At 38.2% G+C, this 13,569-nt stretch overlaps 1 protein-coding gene and 1 long non-coding RNA gene across 2 annotated transcripts; one reads left to right on the plus strand and one right to left on the minus strand.

Annotated features, from left to right (window-relative positions):
* Positions 1-1,115: 1,115 nt before the first annotated feature.
* LOC122282033 (pentatricopeptide repeat-containing protein PNM1, mitochondrial) lies at positions 1,116-2,899 on the minus strand. The gene has a single exon (XM_043093944.1). It carries the CDS (start codon positions 2,825-2,827, stop codon positions 1,313-1,315), a length of 1,515 nt encoding a protein of 504 aa, XP_042949878.1. The 5' UTR covers positions 2,828-2,899; the 3' UTR covers positions 1,116-1,312.
* Positions 2,900-10,161: 7,262 nt separating this feature from the next.
* LOC122280639 lies at positions 10,162-12,965 on the plus strand. The gene is made up of 3 exons (XR_006229965.1): positions 10,162-10,287; positions 10,387-10,473; positions 12,645-12,965. It is a non-coding gene; the product is annotated as an uncharacterized LOC122280639 (long non-coding RNA).
* The last annotated feature ends 604 nt before the right edge of the window (positions 12,966-13,569 follow it).

The following is a 13,569-nucleotide window of genomic DNA, read 5'->3' on the forward strand; positions in this document are numbered from 1 at the left end:
GATACACGTTTTGTTCATGTAATTTCATTTTCCCCATCCCCATCGTGCATGCACTTTATTGATTTGTTTTAAGTCACGCTACTTAAGATTGAAATTGACAACCTTTTGCGATAGAATGTACATCACTATTTTATTAGAATATTAATTTTGATCCTTTTATTTATTTGAATTATAATTGTAATTTGAATATTTATTTATTATTAAAAAATATACATTAATTTCATATAGAAGATTCACTTCAAAGAGCTCCAAGAATTTTTTATTTTTGTTTTTGTTTTTGTTTTTGTTTTTTTTTAATTTTCTAAAAAGGCTAACTAATGGACCCATCCTAGAAAAATACCCGTTACATAAGACCGTTTTGAAAGGCAGCGATCTATTTATTAGAAGCAAAATCAACCAATTGTTGTGGCGTGATTCATTATTACAAGCAAAATCAGCAAATTTTTATGAAGAAAAATTATTTGGCCAGACGTTTGGTCTAGTCAAATTTGGCTACTGAAAAGGGGAAAGGCTATTTAATGTCATTTGTTGAGTGTGAAGTAAGAGGTTTTTAAGTAACTTCACTAAAGTTTCGCCAAAATTTAACTTTAGCTAAGCCACTACTAAGAGCATCCTCAACATAATATGCATGGTTTAAAAAAATGCTTGTTTACTCCTATATATACAAAATGCAACCCCCAACGGAATGCTAAAATGGGGATTTCGCTGTGCCTATTCAATTGAGAATGCTATAATGCTCCAAAAAGGCCCAAAATAGTCAAGCTTGATCTTATCAACCCAAATCCAACTTCAAAACAAACAGATTGCCTTCAGGTTGAACGCAAGAACAAACTTCTCAACTAAAAAACTCGTTAAGACTGGAAAAATGACGACATACAGGCAATTTGGCACCCCCCACCTCCTCCTGAACATGCCATGAAGAAGTACAGCTGAATAGAAACATCATCCAGTTTCAAAAGCCCAATGCAAAACTTATTACTAACTGCATGTAGGATCAACCAAAATATTGCATACACAGGCTACCAAGTTCTGTGTTTTTAGTAGGTTCTGTAGATGAAGATTGTTAAAAGAAAGAAAAAAAGAATAATTCTAACAAGCTTTAGTATGCTGACAAGTAGAAAAAAAGTATGATTGCCCATGTTGCAAGAACTTTTATTTCTAATGTCGCTAACCATAAGATTAAAACAGCAAGAGAAAATTAGAACAACGTAATCATCAGCCAAATTATTCAAACCTCAAAAGAAGAAAATCTGATCACCATTTTTATAACACTTGATAATCCCAACATGGTATGTTAAAAACACAGATGAGATCAGTAAGCTCGCCGCATCATTCGTTTAGGTTTCTTCACAAAACTCAATCTAATTTGCTTTAGCCGTCTCCTCTTCCTTGCCATCTTCTCCGGCAGTGTCTCCCTCTTCTTCTGCCTCTTCACAACCTTCACCTTCTTCTTCACATATCTTGGGTCCACCGCATATGCCGTAGGCTCCATGGCTATACCTCTTTTTCTAGCCTCATTAAACAGCGCATTCGCCCTATCGAGACGATTATGAGCACACAATTTACCCATCAACAAATCATAAGTCTTGATCCCGGGCTCACACCCATCCTCCTTCATCTTCTTGAAAACACTCAAAGCATGATCAATCCTCTCAATGCCACACAAAATCTTCAAGAACCCATAATATGCCTTTTTATCAAGCTTGCCACCGTACCCGGCAGACCTCATCCCATCAATCATTTCATCCCCTTCTCCCACCCTCGCTGCCTGATACAAACTCCTAATTAAAACAAGAAACGTAGTCTCATCCGGATAACAACCCCACTCTCCCATCCTATAAAACAATTTCATGGCGTCCTCGGTCTTCCTAATCTTGCATAAGTTATTGATCAACACGTTGAAAGTCTCCACATTTCTTGGAACCCCATGAACATCCATTTGGACCAACACCTTCTCGGCCTCCGAATGAAGCCGAAACGGGTCCTTCTCCCTACAAATCTTACAAACACAGTCAAGAATCGCGTTGTACGCCATTGTCCCAATCTCGAACCCTCCCCTATACATCTCCTCAGCCAATCTCTTGGCCTCGTCAAGCTTCCCATCCACGCACCAACCTTTCACCAACAAATCGCAGATTCTCTCGTCAGGGAAAAACTCTTTTGCCAAGTTTTTCACCATTCGTTCGGCGTAACTCGCATACCCATTACCGCAAAGCTTCTCCACTACCAGTGAAAGCGATTCTTTGTCTCGCTTGAGCCCGTAATCGATCTCCATCCTCTGGAAAAACGACACCACATCAGTCGGCCTCCCAGCACGGACGAGCCTGTCAATGGCGGATTCGAGGGTTTTAGGCCCAGCGAGTCCAACTCCATTCACGAGGACTTCGTGGATCGCCTTGAAATCTTTGCGTCGGCCGAAGTAATCTACGAAGTATGACAGGGTTTCATCCGTGTGAGTGAAACTAGGGTTGGAGATGAGCCAGTGATTAAACCCCAGGACCGTACGGCCGGCATCGGGGCAGAGATTGAGTGTGGAGAGGACCAATGAAGGTATTGGATTGATGTGCGAGAAGCTTAGGTGGAGTCTTTGGGAGATTGGAAGCGGTTCCGAGTCAGGGTTTTTGAGTAGCTCGGAGGAGAGGGAGAGGGGAATGGGATCTGGTTCTTGCGGCGTGGAGGACGACGGCGACGAGGCAAAAGTTCTCAACAGAGAGAGAGACTGAGAGCTTTGCGGGTATTGGAAATGGCGGCAGAGATGGGAGAAGAAGGAAATGGGTTTATTGGTCGAAAGAAGCTGTCTTACAACCTTAGAACTGGGATTTGCCATGTGAAGAGAGTCTGTGTGAAGTTCTTACAGAGGAAGGTGAACTCAGGCGGGATGAGAACGTGTGACCTACCTTCATTCCTTGCTCAACTTTTGCTTTGATGGGCTGGGTTTGGTGGGCTTCATGGGCTCAGACGATGGGCTGTGATGGAACAGAATCTTACTAAAATCGTACTAAGAGTATTGATAATGAATTCTTCATCTTTATATACAAAATTATATTTTTTAAATATTGATTGTTAATATGGAGAATAATTTCTACATTAAATTATATATTTTTTGACTAAATAATAATAAAATATTATTATTATTTTTCCTAAAATTCCTAACTTGAGGGTGGTAGTGGTACGTTCTTCATTTGCTCTCTTTTTCCATGTTTCTATTTTTCTTGTGTTATTTATGCTTATATGTGAGTTTTCCTTCCACAAGTTATTGTCCCCAACATCAATTCGTAAAAATCTTGTCTGTTTAATGCCTATGCAATTAAGTACATATGGTGCTGAAGAAAGTATGAACCAAATTTTGTGTATAAAAAGGAGCAAGCTTAGGAATTCTCAGGTGGTGTGAGTTTGTACAGGAGAAGAAGAGAGAAGAGAAAAGAGAAGCAGAGAGAGCGTTCGGTGATGGAGAAAGAAAAGAAGAGAAAAGAGAGAGAGAAGACAAAAAAGAAAAGAGAGAAAGAAAGACAAAAGAGAGAGCTGTTCGGGGATGGAGAGAGAAAAACAATAAAAATATTGTTTGAAAAATGAAAAGGAGGTCTTAATCTTTGAATAAGAACTGTACATATATATTTATAATTTTACATATGCATAAATCAATGCAGATGATTTTAAGGGCATATTCTTCAAATTCAAAGATGAAGATGAAAATGAATAACCCATTGCCAATACTCTAAAGAAGTAGGCATACAGGGACACTGAATGACTCTACATAAAGCCTAACAAACTAGGCTGAGGCCATCCCCACAAAGATAATGGGTGGCACTTGCCACCACTCCACCGTTAGTCACTTTTAATTTTTTTTAGTATTGTTTACATATATATTTTTTAATATATTTAAAAAAAATTATAATATCATTAAAAGATATTTTCTTAATCACGAAGTAAAAAAAGGCCAATATGAGCTAGGAGCTAGGCCTGTGCAAGAAGCTCGATGGGTAGATCAACCCCTATGACCCGATTGGATTCACCTGACAATAGTTGGGTTCATTGAGTCCAGATCATCTAACGAGCTCAATAACTCTCATGTCGATTGAAACCAATCACCAATTATATATGTTAGGGGAAAATTTCTACTAAGAGTTTGGCCTAGCCCATGTAAGGATGGCATGCGGCCCAAGGCCAGACCTAAGTCCATCTAGCTCTGAGCCACATAATTGCAGGCACCCTAGCTCAAGAGGATGTGGGTCAAGTCGACGGGCTGGATGGACCGTGATTCAAAGGGCACTCAGCACCCCTATCGCCAGGGAAGAAGAAGCACGCCACCTCGATGAGACAGCATGATCTAATGCCCTCCTCATGCCAAGTCGCATTAATGGGGCTCTGGCAGAGGCCACTCGAGGAGGCAGAGTATGGAGCTGCCTTAGAGACAGGTATAAGTATCCCCCTCGAGCACCATAGAAAGGTAATTTTTGAACAATACTCCTCATCTTTTGAGAGTTTTCTTCTAGACGAGACTGACTTAAGTATTGGAGGCTCCATTCAGAGATCCATCGGGCTACTGGAGCTGTGAGTGATTTTGTGTGTGCAGGTACGAAGAGACCCAAGCTCCCGAGTAGTCCGACCCATAGGTGTACAGAACACATCATTAACAATATCATTTTGAGGTCCAAGCTCTTCTCCTCAAAACCCTAGCCACCTTGCTGTTCCACCTCGCCATTCCACCTCACTGTTCATCGTTGCCAGCTAAGGGTTGAGCAACCCCATAAGCCAAACATCACTTATTCACCCACGATTAAGCGACTCAAGTATGGGTATTAACAGATTTGCCTCTTCTTATTTCTCAGAGAAATTTTCTCCTACCATCCTTTCCGTCTTACCCAACACAAATACAAGTGAAGGCATAAAAAACAAACATTCTACATAGTCCTAGTGGAAGAAAGGAATCCTTCTGGAAGAACGAGCAGTTCGTAGCTAGCATCTTTGTGTGGCGGCTTCATGACCCATAAGAACGAGACCCCAGAGTTCAAGATCCCGTGAGCTATCTCATCAACCTAGGCTTGAATCAAGTAGACGACGTTGTCGAAGGAGATGTACACGACGTATCCATCAATATGTAGAAGGGTTTGTCCAAGTTCCTGTACTGGCCCGTGTTCTATCCAGCCAACTCTGATATTGTAGGGTAGGTTGTTTTATTATGGAAGGGAGTGGAATCCATCTTGTTATTGACTTATCATTGGGTTTTGTTTAATTATTGATTGTGTATTACTTTGATTTTGAAGTGGGTAAGACTAGTAGAATGGGTTTTATACATCTGGTTGGTTTATGAGAAACTTGAGAAAATGAAACAAATTAGTGTTGCAAATCCTCCTCGAGAAAGGGTACGGAGTGGTTAAAAAAAAAGATACTTTTCACCTGACTCGAATAGTTTGGGTTGGGTCAGGTTATATCTGCATAAGGTACGCCTCCAGGGCAAGTCGGGTTGGGCCAAAACTTTATTGGGCAGGCCAATGTGCAGGCCTACTAGGAGTGGTGGCTTTAGCATTATTCAAAGATAAAACACATGGGTATATAAAAAAGGTTCAAACTTTAATTTGTCCACAAACCAATCTTAAAAACAATGTCAAACCTAGTATTTCACGAAGCCAGTAATAAATAAATGGTGAAAAAGATAGCAAAAGAGAAGGGTAATAATATCTTTACATCTTCAGCCTACCCTGTTTATTTCACACACACACACACACACATATATATATTTTTCGTTTTTTTCTCTACAACTGCCTACTTTCTCTCTGTCCAAGGTTTGCACCTTTTTTCAATGAGATGAAGCTTTATTAAAAAAAAAAAAAAATTATTTTGGTCTCTCTCATAAGCCGGCCCCCAAGATGAACTCTCTCTCTCTCCCTCTTCCCTCTGATCTCTCTCTACCTCTCTTCACTTAGAATCATTCATCAAATAGTTGCAACCTATATATTTAGTTTCTTGTCGAACTTCATCTCAAAATTTTATTGATGTGATCTTTAAATAGCTATGCAACATAAAAATTAAATGTGGAGACAAAAATATGGTTTTGAAAAGAAACAAAAAGGGGTCTCTCTCTAAGATTTGTGGTTTTGAAACCTTTGACACTACTATTGTTCCAACGCTAGTGGAGGTCTGGGCAGTATGGTCTTGAGGTCTGGGTTGGATTCGGCTGACACATTGCACTATGCTGGCCACTGAAAACGAGAGAGAGAGAGAGAGAGAGAGAGAGAGAGAGAGAGAGAGAGAGAGAGAGAGAGAGAGAGAGAGAGAGAGAGAGAGAGAGAGAGAGAGAGAGAGAGAGAGAGAGAGGCTTTAGGTGGGCTTGAGAGAACAAAATAATTCCTTTTAAATAAAGCTAGCTTATTCTCACTTACTTTTGACAATAAGGGTACTACTTGGAAAAGAAGGTGTAGGACCTTGGATAGAGAGAAGGTATGTAGTTGTAGAGAAAAAATGAAAAAAATATACAGGTAATAAATAGGTAGGTTGGAGATGTAAGGGTATCATTACTCGTAAGAGAAATTCAACAACCATGGTGCCAAAATTTGGAAGACCCACAAGTGTCATATACATATAATTCGTTGGTTTGGTAGTTATTTCTACCATAGCTCTTGAAGACATAGAGAAACCTGCCTCCTTTAATGGAGTTGCAGGTGTGACCCCATCTCTTTCCTGGTCCAGATTTCTCACCCACTTCTTGTTGTTGATGTTGAGCTCCTTCTAGGCTTTGTTTGGGTTGGAGCCCGACCCTTTTCCACCTCATTTCCTTGTGTTGATCAATAGCCAAATATAGAGACCCAGTTAGGGAGAAGACACTAGAAAGTGAAAATTTTTCAAGGAAAAATGCAATGAGAGAGAGAGGAATGGAGAGAGAAAAGATTTTGGGGATTTGAGTAGATTTTGAGGTGTGTTTTTCAGTTGGAAAATGATACTTGGCCCCCTCAAACTTGCCGCTCAAAGTTAACACTCAAATATTTTATTTTTTATTTTTTAATAGTTAAAGAAGTGACTATTAATGAATTTATATATATATTTTTTTATTTTTTCTTAATGATTAAGGATGTTAAAAAAACATTTAAAAGAAAATGAAAAATGAAAAATAAATTTTTTTTATACTAGCTCTTAATGTCAAAAACCCCACAACAAATTGGAAGGGAGGAAAGAATTGTCCCTGACCCATGATGATAATTTAGGCTTCAATATGGTGTTCTTCAAGCACAACTATGAAAATAAATAGTAAATAAGTAAAAATAAATAGAGGCATAGAGATTTATGTGGTTCAGTGTAATGCCTATGTCAATAGGTTGTTTGGAGGTAAAATTCACTATAATGGGCAATTTTATAATCTCTCATGGCCTTGCAGATCTTACAATACAATAAAAAAATTTAGGGTTTTGGAAGGTTGAAGACGATGCCTCCCTTGAGAGAATATCCTTTGAAGTCATTGTGCTTGGTGAAGTTTGTCCGTATGGAGCCTTTGTAGATTTGTGGAGATCTCTTGTTTATAAAGAGCCTAGAGGCCTCTTTCCTTCCTTGGAGTGATTGAGTCATATTTTCCTTATGAAGCACTTTCCTTTTAGGAGTTTGAGTTAACTTCTCTTATCTTTTCCCTTATTATTAGTGATAGATTTTCAATGAGATGGACTGGTCAACTTTATCATAACAATTGCCTACAATTCTTAACGTTGGGTTGCTCAACAAGAATGCCTTCAGAATCTTTAGGTCAATAATCTGTAGCAAAAATAAACTTCAAAAATTGGTACATGGTTTTTTGATTGTTTTGTGCTAAGTAATGAAGAGCTTAGCCTCGAGAGAAAGGCAGAAGATGTGTTCGACATCGCTAAGGGCTAGTGCAGACTTTAGCTTGATGAGATTGGTGAGAGATGAACTCGACCGCATTAGCTATGAGTACAGAGCTCAGCTTGGGTGAGAGATGAACTTGACCCATTTGGTGCGAGCATAGAGCTTAGGTTGGGTAGAAGATATACTTGACTGCAATAGGTGCGAATGCGAAACTCGGGTTAGGCGGGAGGTGTAATCGACCACACTGGGTGCAAGTGCAGAGTTGGGCTTGGGATGGAGATGTACTGGACCGCGCTAGGTGCGAGCACGTAGCTTGTTTTTGAGTTTGTTTGTGTGAACGTTTGTCTGATTGGTTGCATAATACTGTTTATTGTCATCGAAGAGTGCATATTTTCATGATTGTTTTTTTGCTATTTGTAGGTAGTAGTGGACTTTTTCCCCCTGGTGTAAATTCCTGTTTGATGTTCCCATTTTGGAGTTGATGCTAGAGTTTGTTTATATTAACCCACGCTTAAGTGGTCAGAAAGCCTGTCGACCCATAGGTCCATCATAGGTGGTGGCCAAGCCCGTCGACTCATTCATAAAGAAAACCTGGGTGCGGCAGTTATGGAGCTTGAAAGCTCACTCCCAAGGCTAAACTGTTGGCAGCGGTTGTGGCACGAGTGTCATAACTCTGCATTTGCAGAAGAATGCGCTATATTGACTCTGTTGTCCAAGTATGAGTGTGAGAACTCTCGGATTTAAGGGGCCATTCTCATTGTGAGTCTAGAGACCCAACCTCGGTGGGCGATGGTTGCACAATCTAAGGATTTGCACACCTTATTCCTCAATGCGAGTCTAAGGACTAGCCATCAGTGGGCGAGGGTCACGTATTTTGAGGACTTGTGAGCCTTATTCCTCATTCCGAGTCTAAGGACTCGACATTAGTAGACAAGGCTAGCGTAGTCTGAAGACTTGCATGGCCTGTTCCTTAACGTGAGTCTAAGGACTCTACACTGATGGGCGAGGGTCATGCAGTCTAAGGACTTGTGAGCCATATTCTCCACAGTGAGTCTAAGTAATCGAGATTAATAGGTGAGGGTTGATTAGTTTAGGGACTTGCGCGCCTTATTCTCCACAGTGAGTCTAAGGAGTCAACATTAGTGGGTGAGGGTCATGCAATTTTAGGGCTTGAGCACCCTATTCTCCACAGCAAGTCTAAGGACTTGACATTCGTGGGCGAGAGTCATGCAATTTGGGGACTTGTGTGCCCTATTCTCCATAGCGAGTTTAAGGAATCAACATTAGTGCGTGAGGTTTGCGCAATCTGGGGACTTGCACACCCTATTCTCCAAAATGAGTCTAAAGACTCGACATTATTGGGTTAGGGTCACGCAGTCTGGGGGACTTGCGCACCTTATTCCTTGTCGCGCGTATATAAACTCGGCACTGGCGGGCAATGGCTGCACAGTTTGAGAACAAGTTCAACTGTTTTGAGAGGTTTTCACCAAAAACTAAATAGGTTAGTGTAATATAGATTACAAGTTTGAGATTTGTAAATAAGAGCCATGCTGTGGCAATGGGCAATGTAATACACAAGTCCTACTATGTAGGTCCTTACGTCATTTCATTTGTTTTGATTAATTCTTTAAGTTGAATATTTTAAGATAACGATTTTTACTATTTTATTTTATTTTAAGATGTGTGTGCTTTTATTTTATGTGAGCTATTAAAATAAATTAAGGGTATTATTTTAAGAACTTACAATATTTTTCTCTTAAAGTCCTTTTATTTTCATTATTTAAGAAATGACCTAATTATTCTCTATTATTGGATTGGTAGGTGAAAAGTATTTTTGAGGTAGATAGATCTCCACCATCCATTTGCTTCCCTGTGATAAAAAAAGGGAACAAAGACCAAAAAGTCATTGCCCCTTCCTCCAAGTCTATGCATAAGGCAATCAAAAAAGGGAAAAAGACAAAGCAAATTCCCTAAGTCAATCCGTTGGTCATCCTTGCTTAGGAGACAAGCTTTGACTAAAAGTGATTTAATCCCTTGGAGCCATCGGCCACTCTCCAACCTTGTAAAATAAGACTTTGACCAAGACTTTCAAAACTTGTGAAACAAGACTTTAATCCCTCATTTCCCTTTCAATCCATCGGTCACCTAGCCAAAAGAAAGAACAAGTCTTCGCCTCCATTGGTCATCTCACCTAGCTTGTGAAATAAGTTTTGACTAAAAGTAACTTTATGCCTTTTTATTCTTCTTGAACCGTCAGTCATCCCTCCTAGCTTATGATATAATCTTTTGACCAAAAGGCAATTTAGCCTTTTTTATCTTGAACTTGTCGGCTTATAAGGCAAGAAAAGAAGAAAACATTTCTCAAGCACTCAAGTCCTTCACCGTGCGACACTACTACCCTTCTCTCCTATTTCCATTCTTTTTCCAATCTTAAGCCAAGCACCCATTATTTTTTATTCTCAAGAGGAAAATAACAAGGTAAGAGTACCCTTAACCTTTCTCCTTTCTGTATTTCAAACTTTGGTTTAATCAAGTGGATTTTCTTTTGTTGCTAATGTTTCAATTTTGGATTTCCAGACAAGGATTAGTGTTCTCTCTAGTTCCCTACACCGAACCCACCTCTTCTCTTCTCCCTTTTTGTGTTTTGGGAAGGGATTCACCAAGGTATAAACCCTAGCTTGAACTCCATTTGATTGGGATGTTGTTTTGAGGCTAAACAAATCATGTAACAAGCTTGTGTTCTAGATTTTGTTCCTTATCTCTTCATGTTGTGATTCCTCATATATATATATATATGCCCTATTTTGGCTTAGCCGTATATATATGGGAGTTGTTTTTGTATTGTGCATTATTATATTTCAAAATGAAGGGGGGTTTTAGCAAACAAACTTGTTTTAAATCTTGGATGACTCTTGGAGTGCTTTAGGTCTATTGGAAACGTCATACATAAAATATTGTGTAGTTTTGGAGTCTTCCAAATAATGAGGTTTCTTCCAAAAGGAAACTTAGAGTAGTGTTAATTGGTTTATATCATGCTTTTAAAGGTGTTAAACGATTAAACTATAAACTTCATGTTTAAATATTTTTAAGTTTACTTAATGGGTTATTCTTGATATTCTCTATGTTATGCTTAATTAAATAGTGTATGTTAACTAGGCTATTTATTATACTTTTGTCACTAGATTTATAAAATGGATTGGTATTAAGAAGAGGTGACCAAAGGTGCAAAATGTATTATAGTATGTAAAGCTGTCCAAAAACTCTTAAACCTATGCTATACCATGTCTTGTTTTGGAAATAGCCCATTTATGTTGGTTCTCTTTTTAGTTAATTTCTACCTAACCCAAGAGTTCAGATGTTGAATAAACTAGCCTTTTATAAGAAGAGGCCACGAGTTGATTTCAAGAAGCATGTTTTCTAAGCTTGTTAGCCCACTTGAGATGCCTAAATCTATTTTAAAGCCATTGTTGAGGATTTTCAGATTTGATCTCTAAATGTCCATAGCACAAAGTGAGCTTGAACCAAAGAGACCTTACTTGAAGCCTATGAAATTTTAACTACTTTTCACGTAAGCTATTAAATGGCCTTTCATAGAAAGCTAGCATGTTTTAATATTAATTATTTTATTCTTGTAAAGGTTAGACGAGAGGTTAATTATTGGGTTAGCGCCAAGTGTAGAAGAGCGTTAGGTTAATGTCATGACTTTCTTGTTTAAAGGGAGTCCTAAAGGATATTGAATAAGTATTGACATGCTTATGCTATTTATTGGAATGTGACCTATATGAACGTTGGAAGTATCGAGGAGTATAGAGGTAAGTAGCTATGACCATACTTCTTACACAAAGTTTTCTTATGAAAGAATATCTCTCTCTTTTCAAAGGTTCTTCTGAAGAAAGAGTAGATATGTATATTATGTACAATCCTTTCTTGGTAGTCCCTGTTAAGCACTCTATCGATTATAATTGTTTGTATGTGTATAAGGTAATGCATGCACGTAGATTCTAAGTGATGAGATTTTCATCCATGCTCTCTCAAATAACTAATGTCTTACTTATATGTAGCATGACATGAAATGCTCTTTTTAAAAAATAAACGTATATGCATTGGACTATGAAAAGATAATGAAAACTTTTGATTACAAACAAAGGAAAGAAATGAAAAGAAGGTTAAGATATGAAAATAGGTAACAGCATGAAAGATGATGTTTAAACTCATTCTTTTAAACGACGTTTTTTCATGAATGAATTGGTAAATGAATTGGACTGAATGAAAGAAAAAAATGATTGAAAGGAAATGAAAGTTTTAATGTATGAAACTACGTAATGGCCATGACTGATAAATGAATGATGGTACTAAAGGACTGCGTATATTGCAATGTTGGGTAAGTAGTATTGGCGGTGCACCCAGTGCTGCTCTCTAATGAAAGGATTTCCAACCCTTGGCCAAGGGCAGAATCAGGTCTAAAAAATTGTTAACCCCAACACATGGGGCGCAATAGTGTATATCGGCCAAATGAAAGTGAAACATGAAAGTGTTGTTTAAATGTTATGCATGAAAGTATGGTTTAAATGTTTATGCATGAAAGTTTTGTTTAAATGTTTATGCATGAAAGTTCTGTTTAAATGTTTATGCATGAAAGTTCTGTTTAAATGTTTATGCATGAAAGTATGATATATTTCTTAAACTGTTTATGCATGAAAGCATCGTCAAAATCAGCAAAGATTTATATATGCATGATTTTAAAAGAAAAAGATTAGATGATTAGTAAGTTAACAGCATGGTGTACTGCTTACTGAGCATTATACTCACTTTATGTTTATATTTTAAACATCTAGGTAATGACGAAGTGGCAGCAGGGCATTACTGTAAAAGGGAGAGGTAAACACTTAGTATCTTCCCTGTTGGTTCGACCTTACATGGATGATGGGTTATGTTTATGGTTGTTGTTTTTATGTTAGGATGGGTCCCTTGTTGGGACGTTTTGTCAGGTTTGAATTTAAACCATGTATCTCTTGGTATGGTTTAATCGTTATGGTAGGGTGATGATAAATCCTTATACATTGATTTAGTGCCTTCTTATATGTAAGGTAGAGATGGAGTTCCTTCCTCACTAGAACAATTATGTTTTTATGAATGTATGATGGACTCTGAGAGTCTCTTATGGATGAATGTTGAGTATAATGTCTATCCGATATTTCTTTATTAAATTAGAAATTTAGAGTATACGTGTGTCATGTTCATGCTGATTGCGTATTACTAAAAAAAAAAGATTACTATAGAGAGACAGGTATGTACGTAGCGATTCCACCCTTTCCAGGGCGAGTTTTTTATAAGAAAGGTCCAGAGTGCTTGCAATATTGGGTGGTCTATTCTCATGCAAACAAATTAAGAAGCCCGTGCGACCCCAAAAAAAGGCTTTGTAGCTGGTGTTCCGGGAAATTCCCTTGAAGTATATATTTGGAGTGTATGGCCACTCGGGTTCTCATAGATCCTAGATGAGTTTTGGTGGGAAAAACCTCCAAAAATCAAATTTGTTAGTAAAAATAAAATTAAAATAATAAGTTTGAGAGAGACAAACTAGAGCTATTTAGCCGCTACTTTCAATTCTCCCTCGATTGAGATTGTTAGCTACTAAATGATTTTTGCATAGGAAAATTACCTGTCTTTAAGCTCTTTTTGTAGCGATGATGATTGTCCATCACATAATGATTTTTTTATTATTTCTTTTTACTATCAAATCTGAGCGAGCAGCTAAATGTG

Source organism: Carya illinoinensis, chromosome 11, assembly GCF_018687715.1.
Source record: "Carya illinoinensis cultivar Pawnee chromosome 11, C.illinoinensisPawnee_v1, whole genome shotgun sequence".
Lineage (NCBI taxonomy): Eukaryota > Viridiplantae > Streptophyta > Magnoliopsida > Fagales > Juglandaceae > Carya > Carya illinoinensis.